Source organism: Nerophis ophidion, linkage group LG03 (assembly GCF_033978795.1).
Source record: "Nerophis ophidion isolate RoL-2023_Sa linkage group LG03, RoL_Noph_v1.0, whole genome shotgun sequence".
Lineage (NCBI taxonomy): Eukaryota > Metazoa > Chordata > Actinopteri > Syngnathiformes > Syngnathidae > Nerophis > Nerophis ophidion.
Window position 1 is genome coordinate 12,675,781 of NC_084613.1, and position 24,412 is coordinate 12,700,192.

Sequence of the window (24,412 nt, forward strand, 5' to 3'; positions counted from 1 at the left end):
TTCATTATAACAGTGGTCCCCAACCGCCGGTCCCCGATTGGTACCGGGCCGCAGAAGAATTTTTTATTCATTTTTATTTAAAAAATAAAAATAAAATAAAATAAAAAATAAAACATTTTATTAAATCAACATAAAAAACACAATATACACGTACAATTAGTGCACCAACCACAAAAACGTCCCTTTTTCATGAAAAAAAAAAAAATACAAAAAAGGACCCCCCCCCCCCCGGGCCGCGGGACAAATTATTAAGCGTTCACCGGTCCGCGGATACAAAAAGGTTGGGGACCACTGCATTATAACACCTATATAAGACTTTTAAAGTTGTTTTGATAGTAGGCTATTATAGCTAACATAGCCATTTATGTCATGTGGTGACTTCTATATAACACTTCTATAAGAATTTTATAGTCATTTTGATAGTAGGATATAATAGCTCATACATATGTGTTGCCTAACACTTACAGTGGGGCAAAAAAGTATTTAGTCAGCCACCGATTGTGCAAGTTCTCCCACTTAAAATGATGACAGAGGTCTGTAATTTTCATCCTAGGTACACGTCAACTGTGAGAGACAGAATGTGAAAAAAAAATACAAGATTTCACATTGTAGGAATTTAAAAAAATATATTTGTAAATTATAGTGGAAAATAAGTATTTGGTGAACCATTCAAAGCTCTCACTGATGGAAGGTTTTGGCTCAAAATCTCACGATACATGGCCCTATTCATTCTTTCCTTAACACGGATCAATCGTCCTGTCCCCTTAGCAGAAAAACAGCCCCAAGCATGATGTTTCCACCCCCATGCTTCACAGTAGTTGTGGTGTTCTTGGGATGTAACTCAGTATTCTTTGAATGGTTGACCATAATTTACAAATAAATTCTTTAAAATTCCTCCAATGTGAATTCCTGGATTTTCTTTTCACATTCTATCTCTCACAGTTGAAGTGTACCTATGACGAAAATTACAGACCTCTGTCATCATTTTAAGTGGGAGAACTTGCACAATCGGTGGCCGACTAAATACTTTTTTGCCCCACTGTATATAAGACTTTTAAAGTCATTTTGATAGTAAGCTATAATAGCTAATATCGACACATCATGTGTTGCCTTCATTTTAACACTTATATGATGCTTTTAATTTTTTGCGGCCCCAGACAGATTTGTTTTTTGTATTTTTGCTCCAATTTGGCTCTTTCAACGTTTTGGGTCGCCGACCCCCTGCGCTAAGTGGATTGATTTGAAAATGACCGAACGTCTCCAATACCTTCTCGGATGGCCGTGCATGGCGCCCCCTCCTCGTGCTCCAACCTGATCTCCTTGAGCGCCACCAGGTTGTCCGTCAGTTTGCTCCGCCCCTTGAAGACGGTCGCGTAGGTGCCCTGGAGGGGAAAAAAAAAAGGGAGAAGTAGAGGAGCGGAAGAATCAACCTGGCTCGCCGAGGAGGTTAAAACTAAAACCCCTGCGACTGTCTGCTGGCGAGAGTTATCGCTTCCTGTGTGAGTGGAAGAGCAAAAACTCTGACATACCTCTCCCAGTTTGTCCAGTTTGATGTAGGTCTCCAGCTTCCCAAAGCCAATCTCGGACTGCGGGAGGGACAAGGAGGCGTGGGATTAATGAGCGCTGTGTTCTTATTAGCGGCGACAGACATCAACATCAATCCTTCTGACGGCCTCAATGCGGCCCTGAGGAAGTTCCCCAACCAAGACGGCAATCATGGCTAATCTCTGGTGACAAATGACTGTTGGCTTTTGTAAGGATCTGGTAAGTATTCACAGCGCTTCACTTTTAATTTTGAAAATAAAAAAAAATAAAAAAATCACATGTACATACATAAGTATTCGCAGCCTCCGTTCAATACTTTGTTGATGCACCTTTTAACAGCATTTACTGCATCAGGTCTTTTAATGCTTGGCACACTCATCTTTGGGCAGTTTCAACTATTCCTCTTTGCAGCACCTCCCAAGCTCCATCAGGTTGGATGGGAAGCGTTGGGTTTTCATGCAGGATGTCTCCGTACATTGCTGCATTTATCTTTCCCTCTATCCTGTCTAGTCTCCCAGTTCTTTTCGCTGGAAAGCAACCCCGGATCATGATGCTGCCACCACCATGCTTCACTGTAGGGATGGTATTGGCCCTGGTGATGACGTCAAAGAGTTCAATGTTTGTCTCATCAGACCAGATAAATTCATCTCTCATGGTCTTAGAGTATTTCAGGTGCATTTTGACAAACTTTTTAATAAGAAATGGTTTCCGCCTGGCTACTTTTTAAACATAAATTAAAAAAAAAGGCTTCCGTTTGGCCACTTTACCATACAGGCCACTCTTCCCTTTCTTCGTGAACACGACTCCTAGGTACTTGAACTCCTCCACTTGGGGCAGGGTCTCCTCATCAACCCGGAGATGGCACTCCACCCTTTTCCGGGCGAGAACCATGGATTCGGACTTGGAGGTGCTGATTCTCATACCGGTCGCTTCACACTCGGCTGCGAACCGATCCAGTGAGAGTTGAAGATCCCGGCCAGATGAAGCCATCAGGACCACATCATCTGCAAAAAGCAGAGACCTAATCCCGCGGCCACCAAACCGGAACCCCTCAACGCCTTGACTGCGCCTAGAAATTCTGTCCATAAAAGTTATGAACAGAATCGGTGACAAAGGGCAGCCTTGGTGGAGTCCAACCCTCACTGGAAACGGGTCCGACTTACTCCCGGCAATGCGGACCAAGCTCGGACACTGATCATACAGGGAGCGGACCGCCACAATCAGACAGTCCGACACCCCATACTCTCAGAGCATTCCCCAAAGGACCTCCCGAGGGACACGGTAAAATGCCTTCTCCAAGTCCACAAAGCACATGTAGACTGGTTGGGCAAACTACCATGCAAGAAACCTGCCAAGAGTATAGAGCTGGTCCACAGTTCCACGACCAGGACGAAAACCCTACTGTTCCTCCTGAATCCGAGGTTCGACTATCCGGCGTAGCCTCCTCTCCAGTACACCTGAATAAACCTTACCGGGAAGGCTGAGGAGTGTGATCCCACGATAGTTGGAACACACCCTCCGGTCCCCCTTCTTAAAGAGAGGAACCACCACCCCGGTCTGCCAATCCAGAGGTACCGCCCCCGATGTCCACGCGATGCTGCAGAGTCTTGTCAACCAAGACAGCCCCACAGCATCCAGAGCCTTAAGGAACTCCGGGCGGGTCTCGTCCACCCCCGGGGCCTTGCCACCGAGGAGCTTTTTAACTACCTCAGCGACCTCAGCCCCAGAAATAGGAGAGTCCACCACAGATTCCCAAGGCACTGCTTCCTCATAGGAAGACGTGTTGGTGGGATTGAGGAGGTCTTCGAAGTATTCCTTCCACCTATCCACAACATCCGCAGTCGAGGTCAGCAGAACACCATCCGCACCATACACGGTGTTGATAGTGCACTGCTTCCCCTTCCTGAGGCGGCGGACGGTGGTCCAGAATCGCTTCGAAGCCATCCGGAAGTCGTTTTCCATGGCTTCCCCGAACTCCTCCCATGTCCGAGTTTTTGCCTCAGCGACCGCTGAAGCCGCACACCGCTTGGCCTGTCGGTACCTGTCCACTGCCTCCGGAGTCCTATGAGCCAAAAGGACCCGATAGGACTCCTTCTTCAGCTTGACGGCACCCCTCACCGCTGGTGTCCACCAAGGGGTTTTAGGATTGCCGCCCCGACAGGCACCAACTACCTTGCGGCCACAGCTCCGATCAGCCGCCTCGACAATAGAGGTGCGGAACATGGTCCACTCAGACTCAATGTCCAGCACCTCCCTCGTGACATGTTCGAAGTTCTTCCGGAGGTGGGGATTGAAACTTTCTCTGACAGGAGACTCTGACAGACGTTCCCAGCAGACCCTCACAATGCGTTTGGGCCTGCCAGGTCTGTCCGGCATCCTCCCCCACCATCGCAGCCAACTCACCACCAGGTGGTGATCGGTAGAAAGCTCCGCCCCTCTCTTCACCCGCGTGTCCAAAACATAAGGCCGCAAATCCGAGTACACAACTCCAAAGTCGATCATGGAACTGGGCCACAGTTCTAAGACCAGGACAAAAACCACACTGTTCCTCCTGAATCCGAGGTTCGACTATCCGGCGTAGCCTCCTCTCCAGTACACTTGAATAAACCTTACCTTTTGTATTTTACCATTTTACTATTTGATCAGGTTTTACTGCATTGTAATCTTTTGTTTTGGGATTGTGTGATGTTTTTGCCTGGACCCCAGGAAGAATAGTCTCCACTGCGGTGTAGACTCATGGGGATCCCTGATAAACTAAAACTAAAATAAGGACCTGTTGCAGAACAATTACGTTAGCCGCTCCCAAGTTTTGGAACTGAACTCGTCTGGAGTCATTCACGAGCGGCTCTGCCCTAGGGCACGAGAAGGTACTTTTGCCAGAACACCATGTGACCTCAGCACAGCGAGCGCTGGCAAAACTCCGCGGCCACAACATTAGGTACATCTACACAACCGACAAAACCTCTTGGATTGTCCTTTTTCTGCATGGTGTGCCTAATGTGAGTTTTATGGCTTTGTTCTGAGTCGGTCTTGCAGAAGCTGCAATGGCAAGGAGGTGAAAAACAAGGTTTGCACGGAGTTCTACGGATAGGACCGGCACTTCCTCTCTCGCTAGCATCAGTTATTGTACTGGGACACCTGGAGGAGGAGAAAATGGACAGACATCTAGAATTTGCAGCTTCTCCTGGGAAGACTTTCCGCGAGACTTATGCATGAAACACTCCAGACAATTTACGCCTCCAGCTCATGAATGTGCTTTGAATTCTCCCTCCGTCTCACCAGCGACGCCCGTCGGGAGCGCCGGCTCAGCGGCTGATCAAAGGACGGGCTGCTCAGCTGCAACTTCTCCAAATAGCCGTCAGGTATCCTGATGTCGGCTGGCAGGGACAGGCGCTTGTTCAGGTCCTGCGCGGAGGAGACACGAGCAGCAGGAGGTCAAATGGGAGCGCAAACAGGCTAAGTAAATAACAATGACGAGTCGGGCAAATAAACTCAGAATAAACACATGCAGCCGAAAGTAGAAGGCAGAGACGAGGGCTGTACGGTATACCGGTACTAGTATAGTATCGCGGTAGTAATGAATCAAAAACGGTACTATACTCTGTTTGAAAAGTACTGGTTTTCCATTTAAAAAATATATATTATATTGCTGGTTTTACGAGCAGAGGAGCAAGTTCGGCAGCGCACACGCACAGAGTACTTGCAAGCAGACACGGTGTGTAGACAGAAAAGGGAGAACCGACGCATTTTGGCTTAAAAACTAACGAAAAAGGTGAAGTTATAACACTGAAACTTTAATACATGGCGAGCTAGCTAGCAGCTAAAATCCATCCGCAGTCGGCAGTGTTTTGGCTACTTCTAAATCACTAATCCTCGCCTCCATGGCGACAAATAAAGTGAGTTTCGTACAAGTATTACTATCACTGCAGGACGAGGAATAGCTAAACATGCCTCACTACACACCGTAGCTCACCGGCTTCATTATGTAAACAAACGCCATGAGTGGAGCTACACCTGACATCCACTGTAAAGATATCAAGTACAACAGCGTATCAAGCCGATGCTACTATGATTACATTGACATTTTTTATGGTCACAAAATATTTTTTCCTTTTTTTAAAATTCATATTATGTTTATAAACTCGGGAAATACGTCCCTGAACATGTGAGGACTTTGAATTTGACCAAGCTATGATCCTGTAACGACTTTGTGTCGGATCAATACCTAAATGTGTGGTATCATCCAAAACTAATGTTAAGCATCCAAACAACAGAAGAATAAGTGATTATTACATTTTAACAGAAGTGTAGATAGAACATGTTAAAAGAGAATCTAAGTAGATATTAACAGTAAATGAACAAGTGGATTAATAATCATTTTTTACAGCTCGTCCCTCATAATGTTGACAAAATAATAGAATGATAAATGACACAATATGTTACTGGATACATCAGCAGACTGATTAGAAGCCTTTGTTTGTTTACTTACTACCAAAAGACAAGTTGTCTAGTATGTTCACTGTTTTATTTAAGGACTAAATTGTTCTCCGATTGCAATAACAAACATATACTTAATGTACCCTAAGATTTTTCGTTAAAATAAAGCCAATAATGCCATCTTATTTAGAAAAGTATCGAAAAACATTTTGGTATCGGGACAACCCTAGCACACACGCAGGTTATCATTTGGAATGGGGACCAAGTTTTTGATTATGACTTATGGGGACCACCCTTTCTACAGGTTGTGGAGGTATAACAAAAATCAGGTTAAATGGCCACTGCCCAGTTAGATCATACACGTCTTTAAATCTCTGGATTGATGAAGTAATGTGCTGATCATACTAACTGGGGACCCTGGGGAAAAAAGCGTTAATATGGTTCATGGGGACCAAATTTAAATAATTTTGCATAATTCACACAAATTTGTACATGACTGAGGACCATTAAAAAAAAAAATCTAATTAAATTAAATTAAAAGGTTTCCCTTTAGGGGACCTGTTTTTTGGGTCCCCATACCGTCGGAGGTCCCCTAAGGGTGACTGTGTAAACAGAGCGATGTCCCCATTAAGTCAGCATTGCCAGAACACACAAACACACACAGGTTATATTTTGGAATGGGCACCAAGATGTTGGTCATCAAGTGTGGAGACCACCCTTTCTACAGGTTGTGGAGGCATAAATAAATGAAGTAAAATTGCCACTCCCCAGTTAGCTCGTACACGTCTTTAAACCTTCGGATTGATGAAGTAATGCGCTGATCATACTAACTGGGTACCCTGGGGAAAAAGAGTTAACATGGTTCATGGGGACCAAATTTAAATAATTTTGCATGATTCACACAAATTTGTACGTGATTACTGAGGACCATTTTTTTTAAAAAAGTTCAAATTAAATTAAATTAAAGGTTTCCCTTTAGGGGACCTGTGTTTTGGTCCCCATACCGTCAGAGGTCTCCTAAAGGTGACTGTGTAAACAGAGCGATGTCCCCATTAAGTCAGCATTGCCAGAAAACAAACAAACAAACAAACAAACAAACACACACACACACACACACACGAACCTTGAGTGATTCAGGGTAAATCTTCTCCCAGAGTCACAAAGTACAAAAGCATTATCCTGATGATTTGTTACATAAAAGGCATACAAACACTTAAATACAATTTCTGAAGTCTTCCCATCCTGCATTTCCTCCCTTTGTTAGATTACTGTTAATCCGGGTTCCTGGTAGCAGCATTTTAAATCTACTCCCCACACCCGACTGTGTGTTTACGAGCAAAAATACAGCAGAAAACGATTAATTACGGGATGCCGCTCGACCCCAAAAAACAATTCTTGCCAAATATTAATAAATATATCAATCCGCTCCAGCGTCTGCCAAAAAAAGCACAGGGGTGGGTCCACAACTTTCATTACTATTCCAGCTGGGATGTCCAAAGTCAGACCTACACTGTTACAATGTCCATTTCTCAGATGATGCAATTGTTGATGACTGAGGTGCTGATATCAACCAACCCTCCCCACCCCCTCCACATCTCACCCCACATGTAAATAATTCAATGTAAATACTTAGATGATTAACTTGTGTGATGACTGTTATGCTGATAGTATATATTTGTACCAAGAATTGATTTACGTGGACCCCGACTTAAACAAGTTGAAAAACTTATTGGGGTGTTACCATTTAGTGGTCAATTGTACGGAATATGTACTGTACTGTGCAATCTACTAATAAAAGTTTCAATGAATCAATCAATCAATCAAAACATTTTCTTTCCACATTCAATAAAATCAAAGTCTGCAGGGGTCACTTTGATACATTTTGTACATTAATGAGGCTAAAAACAGACCTCGAATTTTGACTTCTTAAAGTCAAGGCAAGTGTCGCCTTAAAGGAGGGCTAATATTTTAGGTCACCAAGGGAAGTTGGAAGGTCACCAAGGCGCGCGCACACGCACACACACACACACACACACACACACACTTCCTTGATATCACGCCACAAATCTTTGTCTGAAAAAGTATAGGGATGTATTCCACTGCGTAGTTCGATTTTTTTGCTCGTATCTGCTTTTTTAGCAAGAAGATTTAAACCTCAAATACTTTGTTGCTGCTTTCTGTACAACAGCCATCTTGGCCTTGTTGACCACCACTGGTTTTCACGTCCGGTAAAGAAGTCACGTGCCGGAAAACAAGTAATAGGTGAGAAAAGATAGGTTTTGCATAATCGGGCCCCTTTAAAAATATTTAAGTTACAATATTTCCCGGACCATATGGCCATTCTTGGAGACTCAAAATTCAGCGCCTCTCCCGAAAACCTCCCGGGACAAATTTTGTCCCGAAATTCAGACGGAGCTGGAGGCCACGTCCACTCTAGCTCCATGAGAACGTGACTCAATGTTGTGACCCTCTTAAACAGGACAATACTGCCATCTACTGTACATAGAATAGAATGTCTGTTCTGAAGCCCACAGTAAAGAGACGTAACTTCATCACGTCGCCTGGTTATTGACTCCAACCCAATATATTACACCGTCGACGAGCAAAATGAAGAAATACGCTCGCAAGTTCCAGAACGATTGGAAACAAGAATTTCAGTTTATCCAGGAGAGTTCGAAGGGGAAGGAGTATGTTGCCTGTTAATTTTGTAGAACAGAGTTCTCAATTGAACGCAGTGAACGGATCCACTCAGCCATGAACGGTCAGTCAGCAAAGCACAAAGCGTCCGCAGCGCAGCGTCGTTCACAACCCAGTATTATGGCCCACCTCGCAAAATGGAGACCCGATGGTGTATCTTATGCTGAGACAAAGATGGCTATGCTGATAGCTGGAAGCATTTGTTTGTTCTCATTTGCGGATGTCTACAACAAATCCGTGAAGGATGTTCCCGGATTCGGAGATCCCTCGCCAATACGCAAATGGCAGAACAAAGGTTACTCAAATAGTGAAAGGTAAGTGTTGTTCTTTTTTTTAAGTAACCAGCAAGCACAGTACAGTTTGTAAAACAACTGTGTTTTTATTACTGTGTATTCGATAGGTGCCGTCTGCAATTCAACTATTTCTTTCTTTTATATATATAATAAAATAAGTATATATAGCTAGAACTCCCTTTAAGTCAAGTATTTCATACACACATATATATATATATATATATATGAAATATATGTGAAATACTCGAGTTGGTGAATTATACGCCACCCCTTTTAACCACGCCCCCGCCCCAACCACGCCCCCTACCACACCTCCGCCCCCCACCCCCTGAAATCGGAGGTCTCAAGGTTGACAAGTATGCATATGGCACACCAGATTATAAGGGGCACTGTCAATGAATGGTCTATTTTCGATGTTTGTTCATATATAAGGCGCAACAGATTATATAGCGCAATAAAAAAGTAATCTTATTATTTTTTTCTAAATGTAAAAGACTTCCTTGTGGTCTACATAAAATGTAATGGTGGTTCTTTGGTCAAACTGTTGCATAGATGATGTTTTACAGATCATCTTCGCGCCGCTTTCTGACAGTCCCTTCGGATGCGCCGTTTTGTGGGCGGTCTTATTTACGTGGCTCACTATAGAAAGCGTGTTCTCCCTGTCATCTTTTTCGTAGCGGTGTAGCGTGCAAGGACGGGAGTGGAAGAAGTGTCAAAAGATTGAGCTAACTGTTTTAATGACATCTAGACTTTACTTGCATCAATAACGGAGCAGCATCTCTTCATCCAGAAACAACAACACTGGAAATGTGTCCGACCGGAACTCTAATAACTAGCATCTCCTCATCCGGAAACAACAACAACACCGGAAATGTGTCCGACCAAGACTCTAATACCTAAAGTTCCTTGGGTGAATAATGTAAACTCACTACACCGGTATGTTGTAGCGCTTTCATGGCGAGTTTACTGGCAGATATAAGTAAGAACTTTACACTACTTTATATTAGAAATGGCAACAGCGGAGGATGAATGTCCCATAACAAGAAGATAGAGAAAAAAAGGGAAGCTTATCGACTACGTTGTCAGCAAGGACTACAAAGGGGGAAGCGTGCAATTTTTCAGGATTTATGCAGATCCCAAATACAGATCAGCAGGTACCAGAAGGTAAGAAAAGTTGCTTTTGCGTAACATTGCAAAACAAAACACCAGATAATGTCTTACCTTATACACAAACACCATGATAATACTCCTAAGTTTAATGCGCAGAAAATCCATCAAGCGGTGTGGCTTCATAGCTTAGAAAAGTCATACTAAAACATTCTGATAGATTTTTGAGCGCTGTGTGTAATGTTCTATATTTACAATGGAATGTATAAAATGTTGGAGTTGTTTCCTCGAGTCATATTGCCATCATAGTGCAATCTACACATATCTCTTATGTTTGACTGCCATCTACTGGTTACACTTATCATTACACCATGTAACATTAATTGATTAATGTGGACTCCGACTTAAACAAGTTGAAAAACTTATTCGGCTGTTACCATTTAGTGGTCAATTGTACGGAATATCTACTGTACTGTGATAAAAGTTTCAATCAATCAAACCACATGAAATAGCTTCAAGGTGGGTAAGCTCAACCAAACGTATTCCTTACATTAGGTGCACTGTCGAGTTTTGAGTGAGGAAAAAAAAAAAGGAGTTTAAGTGCGCCTTGTAGTCCGAAAAATACGGTAATTGATCATGAGAGCTAAGTTATAATAATAGTAATAAAAATGGGACCCATTACCGCCCTGCTTGGCACTCAGCATCAAAGGTTGGAATTGGGGGTTAAATCACCAAAAATGATTCCCGGGTGCGGCCACCGCTGCTGCTGCTCACTGCTCCCCTCACCTCCCAGAGGGTGATCAAGGGTGATGGGTCAAATGCAGAGAATAATTTTGCCACACCTAATGTTTGTGTGTGTGTGTGTGTGACAATCATTGGTACTTTCACTTAATACTTGTGACTACTCAGAATTGATCTAAATTTAAAAGTTTGATTATTTCAATCAATCCAACATATTTTATTTGCATAGCACATTTAATCATAAATGTTTACAAAGTGCTGCACAACAATATTATAAACAATATTCTAACATTATCCTTAGCTCCACCAATGACTGAATAAAAAATAAAAACAATATAAAAACAATATATAAATAAGTGAAATACAAATTTTAAAAAATACAGAGGACCACACAACTCACAAAATGTCAAAGGTCAAAGAATAAAAGTGGGTCTTAAGTCTTAAAAAAACTCAAAACACTAATTAGATTTTAAAATAAAGTTCGACATCTTGATAATAATTCATTTAATTTTTACGCTCTGTCGAGGGCCAAAAGGTTCAATCAACCAATGTTTATTTATATAGCCCTAAATCACAAGAGTCTCAAAGGGCTGCATAAGCCACAACGACATCCTCGGTTCAGAGCCCACATAAGGGCAAGGAAAAACTCACAGCCAAGTGGGATGACTATGAGAAACCTTGGAGAGGACCGCAGAAGTGGGTGACCCCACCCCCTGTAGGGGAGACCGGATCCAATGGATGTCGAGTGGGTCTAGCATAATATTTTCAAAGTCCAGTCCATAGTGGATCTAACATAATAGTGTGAGAGTCCAGTCCATAGTGGATCTAACATAATAGTGAGAGTCGAGTCCATAGTGGATCTAACATAATAGTGAGAGTCCAGTCCATAGTGGATCCAACATAATAGTGAGAGTCCAGTCCATAGGATAGACTTAGGATAGGTCTTTATTGTCATTGCACAAGTACAACAAAACTTTGTTTTCAGCAGAAACCTGCCCAGTGGATCTAACATAATAGTGTGAGAGTCCAGTCCATAGTGGATCTAACATAATTGTGTGAGAATCCAGTTCATTGTAGTTCTAACATAATAGTGAGAGTCCAGTCGATAGTGGATCTAACATAATAGTGTGAGAGTCCACTTCATAGTGAGAGTCCAGTCCATAGTGGATCTAACATAATAGTGAGAGTCCAGTCCATAGGATAGACTTAGGATAGGTCTTTATTGTCATTGCACAGGTACAACAAAACTTTGTTTTCAGCACAAACCTGCCCTGTGGATCTAACACAATAGTGTGAGAGTCCCGTCCATAGTGGGTCTAACATAGTAGTGAGAGTCCAGTTCATAGTAGGTCTAACATAATAGTGAGAGTCCAGTCCATAGTGGATCTAAAATAATAGTGTCAGTTCCGGTCCATAGTAGATCTAACATAATAGTGAGAGTCCAGTCCATAGTGGATCTAACAGAATAGTGTGAGAGTCCACTTCATAGTGGATCTAACATAATAGTAAGAGTCCAGTCCATCGTGGATCTAACATAATAGTGTGAGAGTCCACTTCATAGTGTATCTAACATAATAGTGAGAGTCTAGTCCATAGTGGATCAAACATAATAGTGTGAGAGCCCACTTCATAGTGAGAGTCTAATCCATAGTTGATCTAACGTAATAGTGTGAGAGTCTACTTCATAGTGGATCTAACATAATAGTGAAAGTCCAGTCCATAGTGGATCTAACATAATAGTGAGAGTCCAGTCCATAGTGGATCTAACATAATAGTGAGAGTCCACTCCATAGTGGATCCAACATAATAGTGAGAGTCAGGTCCATAGTGGATCTAATATAATAGTGAGAGTCCAGTCCATAGTGGGTCTAACATAATATTGTGAGAGTCCAGTCCATAGTGGATCTAGCATAAAATTGTGAGAGTCCAGTCCATAGTGGATCCAACATAATATTGTGAGAGTCCAGTCCATAGTGGATCTAACATAATAGTGAGGGTCCAGACCATTCTAGCTTTGGGCCGAAATTGGCCCGCTGGCTGCACTTTTGGACACCTTGTTGGAGAGCCCTGCTTCAAGGAAATGGACGAGGAGGACATAATCATGACTTTTTTTTAAATAATATTTTGTCCAATGATAAAACAACAACAAAACAGGTGAGGGTGAATTAGTAAGCTATTCAAGTGCCAGTCAGTCAACCCTGAATCTAAAGCAGTGGCACAGGAAAGAGAACAGCTTCTGGCTTCTATAAAAGACAGAATTGTTTGAAATATATCTTCAGGAATCGACCTCTGAGATGCAATATCTAGTTAAGAAGTGTCCCAACACTTCCAAACTGCCCTTTCTGTCTGAGACACAACACACAACTTTGACCACATTTCAACGTCAGTCTGACTAATGTGTCACTGAGGGTCACTGGCAGGTGGCGGCCAGGCGGACCGTGGATCGGTGCAAAAACAGAAGGACTGACGTTTCAGTTTGGATCTTCCTAACATGTGCCAGACAGTTGGGTCTCGATGCGCTGTGTACCCCGCATGGAAGTGCTGACATCCATCACGTGACCTTTGCCCCGGCCGCCGCCACCCCCTGCCGTTGTCCAATCAAGCGGCTCTAATCGGTGACAACAGGCGCCCATCTGGACCGTATTACAGTAATCCCTGTGACGTAATTTCACAACGGCGCTGGTTTCCCGCCCTACCTGAGTGCCGGCGGAAGGACTTCCTCATCCTGACGGTTGTTGTCAAACAGACGCACAAGGTTTTGAACTGGGAGGAGTAATGCATCCTTAGTATTAGAAGTAGAATCATTTAAGTCCCATTTTAAGACTCATTTGTATACTCTAGCCTTTAAATAGACCCCCTTTTTAGACCAGTTGATCTGCCGTTTCTTTTCTGCTCTGCTCCCCTCTCCTTGTGGAGTGGGGGACACAGGTTCGGTGGCCACGGATGAAGCACTGGCTGTGCAAAGTCGGGACCCTGTGCATCGGTTGGGGACGTCTCTAAGCTGCTGACCTGTCTCTGCTTGGGATAGTCTCCTGCTGGCCTCACTTTGGACTGAACTCTCACTATTATGTTGGATCCACTCTGGACTGGACTCTCACTATTATGTTAGATCCACTATGGACTGGACTCTCACAATATTATGCTAGATCCAATATGGACTGGACTCTCACTATTATGTTAGATCCACTATGGACTGGACTCTCACTATTATGTTGGATCCACTATCGACTGGACTCTCACATTATTATGTTAGATCCACTATTGTCTGGACTCTCTATTATGTTAGATCCACTACAGACTGGACTCTCACAATATTATGCTGGATCCACTATGGACTGGACTCTCACTATTATGCTAGATCCACTATGGACTGGACTCTCACTTTTATGTTAGATCCACTATGGACTGGACTCTCACACTATTATGTTAGATCCACTATGGACTGGACTCTCACACTATTATGTTAGATCCACTATGGACTGGACTCTCACAATGTTATGCTAGATCCACTATGGACTAGACTCTCACTATTATGTTGGATCCACTATGGACTGGACTCTCACTATTATGTTAGATCCACTATGGACTGGACTCTCACAATATTATGCTAGATCCACTATGGACTGGACTCTCATTATCATTTTAGATCCACTATGGACTGGACTCTTACAATTTTATGCTAGATCCACTATGGACTGGACTCTCACTATTATGTTAGATCCACTATGGACTGGACTCTCACAATATTATGCTAGATCCAATATGGACTGGACTCTCACTATTATGTTAAATCCACTATGGACTGGACTCTCACTATTAAGTTGGATCCACTATCGACTGGACTCTCACATTATTATGTTAGATCCACTATTGTCTGGACTCTCTCACTATTATGTTAAATCCACTATGGACTGGACTCTCACAATCCTATGCTAGATCCACTATGGACTGGACTCTCACTATTATGTTAGATCCACTATGGACTGGACTCTCACTATTATGTTAGATCCACTATGGACTGGACTCTCACTATTATGTTAGATCCACTATGGACTGGACTCTCACAATATTATGCTAGATCCACCATGGACTGGACTCTCACTATTATGTTAGATCCACTATGGACAGGACTCTCACAATATTATGCTAGATCCACTATGGACTGGACTCTCACTATTAGGTTAGATCAACTATGGACTGGACTCTCACAATATTATGCTAGATCCACTATGGACTGGACTCTCACTATTATGTTAGATCCACTATGGACTGGACTTTCACTATCACTATTTATTATTAAATAAAACAGTGAAAATACTAGACAAGTTGTCTTTTAGTAGTAAGTAAACAAACAAAGACTTCTAATTCAGTCTGCTGACATATGCAGTAACTTATTGTGTCATTTTCCATTCTATTATTTTGTCAAAATTATAAAGAACAAGTGGTGAAAAATGAATCAATATCTCAAATATCAACTTATTTTTTCATTTTACCATATTGTATCCACCCTTCTATTAAATTGTAATAATCATTTATCCTTCTTTTGTTTGGATGCTTTGCATTAGTTTTGGATGATACCACAAATTGGGGTATCAATCCGATACCAAGTCGTTACAGGATCAATTGGTCATATTCAAATTGCTCATGTGTCCAGGGACATATTTCCTGAGGTTATAAACATAATATAAATTAAAAAAAAAAAAAAAAAATGAAAAAAGAAAATGTGATGCCAAAAAATATTGACGTAATCATAGTAGTATCGACTAGATACACTCCTGTACTTGGTATCATTACAGTGGATGTCAGGTGTAGATCCACCAATGGCGTTTGTTTACATTGTGACACCAGTGTAGTGAAGCATGTTTAGCTATTCCTCGTCCTACAGGGATGATACTTGTAAGAAACTTAATTTATTTGTCGCCATGGAGACGAGGATTAGTGAAGTGAAATTAATTATATTTATATAGCGCTTTTCTCTAGTGACTCAAAGCGCTATACATAGTGAAACCCAGTATCTAAGTTACATTTAAACCAGTGTGGGTGGCACTGGGAGCACGTGGGTAAAGGATGGCGGAAGCGGGAATCGAACCTGCAACCCTCAAGTTACTGGCACGGCCACTCTACCAACCGAACTATTCCGTCCCGATTAGTGATTTAGAAGTAGCTAAAACACTGCAGACTGCGGACAGACTTTAAGCACCTCTTCCAGACAGCGTTTCGGTGTTATAACTTCACCTTTATTGTCAGTTTTTAAGCCACAAGGCATCTGTTCTCCCTTTTTTGTCTACACACTGTGTCTGCTTGTAAGTACTCCGTGTGTGTGCGCAATCGAACATGCTCCTCTGCTCGTAAACCAGCAATGACACGACGTGACAACTGGAGCCCGGTACTTTTTAGAGGCGGTATAGTACCGAATATGATTAATTTGTATCGTGGTACTATACTACCTATACAACCCTCCTTAGTATTATTATATATGCGTCCTATTCTTACTGTATCTTCACTAACTAAATCCCCCATCCATCCATCCACCAATTTTCTACCGCTTGTCCCTTTTGGGGTCGCGGGGATCTCTGGAGCCTATCTCAGCTGCATTCGGGCGGAAGGCGGTGTACACCCTGGACAAGTCGCCACCTCATCACAGGGCCAGCACAGATAGACAGACAGCATTCCTGTACATACTTAAATCTTATCAGAAGCCATTAAGACTGATACAAGTGGCTTTGGGGCGGTTTAGCTCGGTTGGTAGAGTGGCCGTGCCAGCAACTTGAGGGTTGCAGGTTCGATTCCCGCTTCCGCCATCCTAGTCACTGCCGTTGTGTCCTTGGGCAAGACACTTTACTCACCTGCTCGCAGTGCCACCCACACTGGTTTGAATATTACTTAGATATTGGGTTTCACTATGTAAAGCACTTTCAGTCACTAGAGAAAAAAGCGCTATATAAATATAATTCACTTCACTTCACAAACTCATAACTGGATACTGTTTGAAAGCTTTAGCTGCAACCAAAACTTTTGATCTTTGTCTCCAATATAGCTCAGACAAAGCATGAAACACACAAATGCTGCTTTTGTTGCTGTGCGGAATTCACTTATTGACTTAAAACTGGTTCTCAATGCTGACGAGACAAAACTTAAACTGTTTTCCAAACAAAGAAAGGTGCCTCAAACTCCCTCGGTAGTGTCCACTCTTGAAGGGAATGTCAGAAGTGGTGCATGAATATAAATACCTTGGTGTTTTCATGGATGACTCTCTCGCTTTTAAACCTTTTATTGATCAACTGGTGAAGAAATTAAAACTTAAATTGGGTTTTTTTATTCCGTAATAAGTAGAGATGTCCAATTATGGCTTTTTTGCCGAATCCGATATTGTCCAACTCTTAATTACTCTTTCTTGCGGCCCAGCCTCACCCAGTTTCTGCATCAAGTGGCCCCCAGGCAAATTGAGTTTGAGATCCCTGATTTAAAGGAACCTCAGTTACCTGTAACTATTTTACTTGATGTCCATCCTGTCATTTTAAAGGCCTACTGAAACCCACTACTACCCACCACGCAGTCTGATAGTTTATATATCAATGATGAAATATTAACATTGCAACACATGCCAATACGGCCTTTTTAGTTTACTTAATTGCAATTTTAAATTTCCCGGGAGTTTCGTCTTGAAAACGTTGTGTAATGATGACGTGTACGCAAGACGTCACGGGTTTTTAGGAAATATGAGCCCTGCACACACACACAGCTAAAAGTCGTCGGCTTTAACTGCATAATTACACAGTATTTTGGACATCTGTGTTGTTGAATCTTTTGCAATTTGTTCAATTAATATTGGAGAAGTCAAAGTAGAAAGATGGAGTTGGGAAGCTTTAGCCTTTATCCACACAAACACACGGTGATTCTTTGTTTAAAATTCCTGGAGGTGAAATTTTACTATGGATCAGAGCGCGGTCAAGCGAACATGAATCACGACGGAATGTCAACCAGCAGGTTTCGGCGAGAAAATTGTGGTAAAAAGTTGCTTCTTACCGGAGATCAGCTGAGCTTGTGCCGTCCATAGCTGCTGTCGACTCCCCTGAGACACTGGCGTCAAGACACCCGTTGAAACACACCTCCGACTATCAGGTACTGTTAAACTCACTAAAATACTAGCAACACAGTAGAAAGATAAGGGATTTCCCAGAATTATCCTAGTAAATGTGGCTAAAAACATCGGAATCCGTCCCAATGCAATCGCGTTTTTTCTTTACTTTTTTTTTTTTCTAGTCCGTCGCTTTCAATACCCTCAAACACGAATCTTTCATCCTCACTCAAATTAATGGGGAAATTGTCATTTCTTCGATCCGATTAGCACTTTTTGTTGGAGGCTACCATTAAAATCAATGTGAATATGTGAGGAGCCCCCACACTTGTGACGTCATCGTCTGCGACTTCCGGTAAAGGCAAGGCTTTTTTGTCAGCACCAAAAGTTGCGAACTTTATCGTGGATGTTCTCTACTAAATCCTTTCAGCAAAAATATGGCAATATCGCAAAATGATCAAGTATGATACATAGAATGGACCTGCTATCCCTGTTTATCAATCAATCAATCAATCAATCAATGTTTACTTATATAGCCCTAAATCACTATTGTCTCAAAGGGCTGCACAAACCACGACACAAAACACTACCACATCCTCGGTAGGCCCACATAAGGGCAAGGAAAACTCACACCCAGTGGGACGTCGGTGACAATGATGACTATGAGAACCTTGAAGAGGACAAAAGCAATGGATGTCGAGCGGGTCTAACATGATACTGTGAAAGTTCAATCCATAATGGATCCAACACAGTCGCGAGAGTCCAGTCCAAAGCGGATCCAACACAGCAGCGAGAGTCCCGCTCATAGCGGAGCCAGCAGGAAACCATCCCAAGCGGAGGCGGATCAGCAGCGCAGAGCAGTACATGGCCACCGGATCGGACCGGACCCCCTCCAAAAAGGAGAGTGGGACATAGGAGAAAAAGAAAAGAAACAGCAGATCAACTGGTCTAAAAAGGGAGTCTATTTAAAGGCTGGAGTATACAAATGAGCTTTAAGGTGAGACTTAAATGCTTCTACTGAGGTGGCATCTTGAACTGTTACCGGGAGGGCATTCCAGAGTACTGGAGCCCGAAATTAAAACGTTCTATAGCCCGCAGACTTTTTTTGGGCTTTGGGAATCACTAATAAGCCGGAGTCCTTTGAACGCAGATTTCTTGCCGGGACATATGGTACAATACAATCGGCAAGATGGGATGGAGCTAGACCGTGTAGTATTTTATAGGTAAGTAGTAAAACCTTACAGGAAGCCAGTGCAGGTGAGCCAGTACAGGCGTAATGTGATCAAACTTTCTTGTTCTTGTCAAAAGTCTAGCAGCCGCATTTTGTACCAACTGTAATCTTTTAATGCTAGACATGGGGAGACCCGGAAATAATACATCACAGTAGTCGAGGCGAGACGTAGCAAACGCATGGATAATGATCTCAGCGTTTAAATAAGAAAATCTCATTTCAGTAGGCCTTTAATGAATATTGTAAATATAATTTAATATGTAAGTGCCATTTTGCCAGGACTCCCTTGAGAGAGGTTTTTAATCTAAATTGGATTTTTTTTCCTTGGTTAAATACGGTTAAATTAAAAAATTTATTGAAACGTTATTTTGCAAACAACAACATAACCACAGCAGAAAGTGGTGATGTAACCACCGGAGCAGCAGCATCACAATCTGCCACTAGTGAGTGTGTGTGGGTGTGTGAAAGAGGACAGAAAAAGAGGAAGTCGTGGTGGTGGGTGGAGGAAAACTGAACTGTGAAACCTGGGGTGGTTTTTTTTGTTTTTTTTGCTTCTTTCAAACAGTATGTTGTATATCACAGTAGGTGGTAGGTGGAGAGTGTGTGTTTGTACGGCTGACTTTGTGTGGGCCGGATGAACACACACTCTTCACACAGAGCTTAATGTAAAATGCAAATGCTAATTGAACGCATCATTGCCGAGAAAAAAACACGACCTGGGGGACGTCGACGAAAGGCTGTGAAGAACTGAGCAATCAATACTTGAACGTTCTGCTCTTTTTCTCCCGCACTTGGCACAAGTCTACAGCACAAGTCTACACAAGGACGTGTACAAAAACCAGTGCCGACAAAGTAGTAGCATCCATGATTGAAAACGGCACTGGCATGAAGCAAACATGATTTTTAATATTCTGAAATCTCTCCGTCGCTTTCCACAGCAGCAACGCACTTCCTCATCACACTGACGCAAGGTGCATTCACAAACACCGGAATTCTGAACATCAACGTTACAACACAAGCGCGTCATTATACGAACGTCATTTTTGCTCAACTCATACCCAAACCTTGCATGTAGGATTGGCTAATACAGTCGTGGTCATAAGTTTACATACACTTGTAAAGAACATGATGTCTTTGTTGCCGGGTTTTGGATGGCTATTTAGAGCAGTGGTCCCCAACCACCGGGCTCGATTTGTACCGGGCCGCAGAATATTTTTTTATAAAGTTGTTTTAATTTTTTTTATTATTATATCAACATAAAAAAACACAAGATACACTTACAATTTGTACACCAACCCAAACAAATTACCTTTTTCATGACAAAAAAAACAAAAAACAAACACACACACACACACACACACACACACACACCCCATTACATCCATCCATCCATCCATTTTCTACCGCCTATTCCCTTTCGGGGTGGCGGGGGGCGCTGGCGCCTATCTCAGCTACACCCCATTACACTAAAAGCTAATTAGCCTTCACCTCAAGCCAGAACTGCAAGCGAGCTGAGCTGCAGTTTAAGTTTCTAGAACAGTGGTTCTGAAATGGGGGTACGCGTACCCCTGGTGGTACTTGAATGTATGCCAAGGAGTACATGAGATTTTTTTTTAAATATTCTAAAAATAGCAACAATTCAAAAATCCTTTATAAATACATTTATTGAATAATACTTCAACAAAATATGAATGTAAGTTCATAAACTGTGAAAATAAATGCAACAATGCAATATTCAGTGTTGACAGCTAGATTTTTTTGTGGACATGTTCCATAAATATTGATGTTAAAGATTTATTTTTGAAGAAATGTTTAGAATTAAGTTCATGAATCCAGATGGATCTCTATTACAATCCCCAAAGAGGGCACTTTAAGTTGATGATTACTTCTATGTGTAGAAATCTTTATTTATAATTGAATCACTTGTTTATTTTTCAACAAGTTTTTAGTTATTTTTACATCTTTTTTCCAAATAGTTCAAGAAAGACCACTACAAATGAGCAATATTTTGCACTGTTACACAATTTAATAAATCAGAAACTGATGACATAGTGCTGTATTTTACTTCTTTATCTCTTTTTCAACCAAAAATGCTTTGCTCTGATTAGGGGGTACTTGAATTAAAAAAAAAATGTTCACAGGGGGTACATCACTGAAAAAAGGTTGAGAACCACTGTTCTAGAAGGTCAACGGGCTCACAGTGATATTACTAGTAGTTGAGTGGAGTGTTTATTAGCATTTGGGGAGAGTACGCTGCCTTATGCTCACCTGCTAAACACCTATCTACTCAACACTGAAGCATTTACTACATGCGCTCTGAATATGCACTGCTGATTGGCTGTTACCGCTATATATGTAACCAATCAGATGGTTGTGTGGGTGGGACAATGCTGAATGGTGAGACAGAGGCAGAAGAAGCAAAGCAGCTTGTTAAGACTTTGGCTTAGAAAGTCGTTCGGTACACCCCCGTACCGAAACGGTTCAATACAAATACACGTGCCGTTACACCCCTAATCGTCACACATTCATCGGCAGTGCGCCTTATAATCCGGTTTGCTGGCAGGTTACTTCCAGGTTTACGTAAAGAATGGAAATGAAGTCGCTGTTGTCTCTTACCTCAGCGGAGATGCGGCGGTTCCCTCTGTTCCTTAAGCAAACACCAGTGGGTGACTGCACCTCATCGGAGGACGTCCCAGAAGCTTGGTCGCTCTCTCCATCCGATCCCATCTTCAGGTTCTCGTGGACGATATCTGCAATGGAAGAAGATGAGGGTACAGTGTCAGAAAAGAACAAGGAGCACTGCTGTTATAGAGAATATCCAAACATCATCTTGCAATAAAAAATTATTTTCTGACTTTTTCAGCAGGACGCATTTTAAACAAATATGCTCTGAAACTGTCCACAGTCATTAATCAGGCTGGTGCTTCGAAACAGAAGTCCTACTGTAGAAGCGGGTGATCCAGCTCATATTTATGCTTTCGCAAACACGCCTCGAGCGGGGGCTCTTTCTGCTCACATTCATCTTTGTGTGTGCCAAAGTGGAGAAAGTCAAGCTAACAAAAATTATTCATTTACTTCTTTTTACGACACGAGACCGCGAATCCAGCGACTCTTCACGCCCGAGTGGGCTTTGTGTCAACAAATGTGTTAAGCCGGCTTGTGTGTCGTCCTCACCGAGGCGACTGCCGTTGCGAGGCATCGCCATGAGCGAGCCGAGACCCCCGCCGATGACGCTCTGAGGCCGTCGCAGAGGCGGCTTTTTGAAGGAGCCCGCGTACTGGTGCAGAAAGGAGTGGACGCTGTGGGACGATGGGGGCCGGCCATTCTTCACGATGGGCTCCGCTGGAGTGAGAAAAAAACAAAAACAAAAATCAGTAAACAGGCATTCCTTTCCTTATTTTTAAACTCCTGCTTGTTGGTTTTGTGGGCCCGTTTCTGAGTTTCATGACAACAATTTGTGCCACTCCAGTGGTATGTTCTACATCAGACCTGGGCTAAATAAGGCCCGGGGGTTGCATGCCGTTAAGCTTTTCAAATCTGTCCCGCCGGACATTTCCAAATAAGTTTTTTTAGATCTTTAAGATGGGCTTCACGGTGGGAGAGGGGTTAGTGGGTCTGCCTCACAATACGAAGGTCCTGCAGTCCTGGGTTCAAATCCAGGCTCGGGATTACCCATGCCTTGGGCACTAATGCACCCCCATACCATCACAGATGCTGGCTTTTCAACTTTGTGTCGATAACAGTCTGGATGGTTCGCTTCCCCTATGGTCCGGATGACACGATGTCGAATATTTCCAAACACAATTTGAAATGTGGACTCGTCAGACCACAGAACACGTTTCCACTTTGCATCAGTCCATCTTAGATGATCTCGGGCCCAAAGATCATCTGGATGTTGTTGATAAATGGCTTTCGCTTTGCATAGTAGAGCTTTAACTTGCACTTACAGATGTAGCGACAAAATGTATTTAGTGACAGTGGTTTTCTGAAGTCTTCACGGTGGCAGAGGGGTTAGTGCGTCTGCCTCACAATGCGAAGTTCCTGCAGTCCTGGGTTCAAATCCAGGCTCGGGATCTTTCTGTGTGGAGTTTGCATGTTCTCCCCGTGAATGCGTGGGTTCCCTCCGGGTACTCCGGCTTCCTCCCACTTCCAAAGACATGCACCTGGGGATAGGTTGATTGGCAACACTAAATTGGCCCTAGTGGTTGAATGTTAGTGTGAATGTTGTCTGTCTATCTGTGTTGGCCCTGCGATGAGGTGGCGACTTGTCCAGGGTGTACCCCGCCTTCCGCCCGATTGTAGCTGAGATAGGCGCCAGCGCCTCCCGCAACCCAAGAAAGGGAATAAGCGGTCTAAAATGGATGGATGGATAGATCTTTAAGATGGAAACTGCAGCTCCCATTATGATGTGCAGTGATGTTTTCACATTACCGTAAGTCTTGAAATATACAAAGTAGAGATGTTCGATAATGGCTTTTTTGCCCGTTTTCCGATATTGTCCAACTCTTAATTACCGATTCCGATATCAACCAATAACCATATATACAGTCGTGGAATTAACACATTATTGTGCCTAGTAGTACAATGATATCATAAACAGACTAATGTACTGTTACAGTCTAAGGAAACTGTGAAAGTTAGCAAGGCAACACAGTAGTACAGTGATATCATAAACAGACTAATGTATTGTTTCAGTCTAATGAAACAGTGTGAAAGTTAACAAGGCAACACAGTAGTACAGTGATATCATAAACAGACTAATGTATTGTTTCAGTCTAATGAAACAGTGTGAAAGTTAACAAGGCAACACAGTAGTACAGTGATATCATAAACAGACTAATGTATTGTTTCAGTCTAATGAAACAGTGTGAAAGTTAACAAGGCAACACAGTAGTACAGTGATATCATAAACAGACTAATGTATTGTTTCAGTGTAATCAAACAGTGTGTAAGTTAGCAAGACAACACAGTAATATAATGATATCACAAACAGACTAATGTATTGTTACAGTCTAATGAAACAGTTTGAAAGTTAACAAGGCAACACAGTAAAATAATGATATCATAAACAGACTAATGTACTGTTACAGTCTAATGAAACAGTTTGAAAGTTAAGAAGGCAACACAGTAGTACAGTGATATCATAAACAGACGTATGTATTGTTACAGTCTAATGAAACAGTGTGAAAGTTAACAAGGCAACACAGTAGTACAGTGATATCGTAAACAGACTAATGTATTGTTTCAGTCTAATGAAACAGTGTGAAAGTTAACAAGGCAACA

General features: G+C 42.4%; 1 protein-coding gene across 2 annotated transcripts in view; it reads right to left on the bottom strand.

Annotated features, from left to right (window-relative positions):
• LOC133549129 (cyclin-dependent kinase 17) overlaps positions 1-24,412 on the bottom strand; it is a 113,796-nt gene that overhangs the window by 26,476 nt on the left and 62,908 nt on the right. For both annotated transcript variants that reach the window (XM_061894272.1, XM_061894273.1), the window contains 5 exons: positions 22,304-22,471; positions 21,746-21,879; positions 4,825-4,950; positions 1,530-1,586; positions 1,268-1,382 (listed from right to left, as the gene is read on the bottom strand). In XM_061894272.1, coding sequence (XP_061750256.1) covers positions 1,268-1,382; positions 1,530-1,586; positions 4,825-4,950; positions 21,746-21,879; positions 22,304-22,471 — 600 coding nt within the window. The remainder of the gene's footprint in view (positions 1-1,267; positions 1,383-1,529; positions 1,587-4,824; positions 4,951-21,745; positions 21,880-22,303; positions 22,472-24,412) is intronic.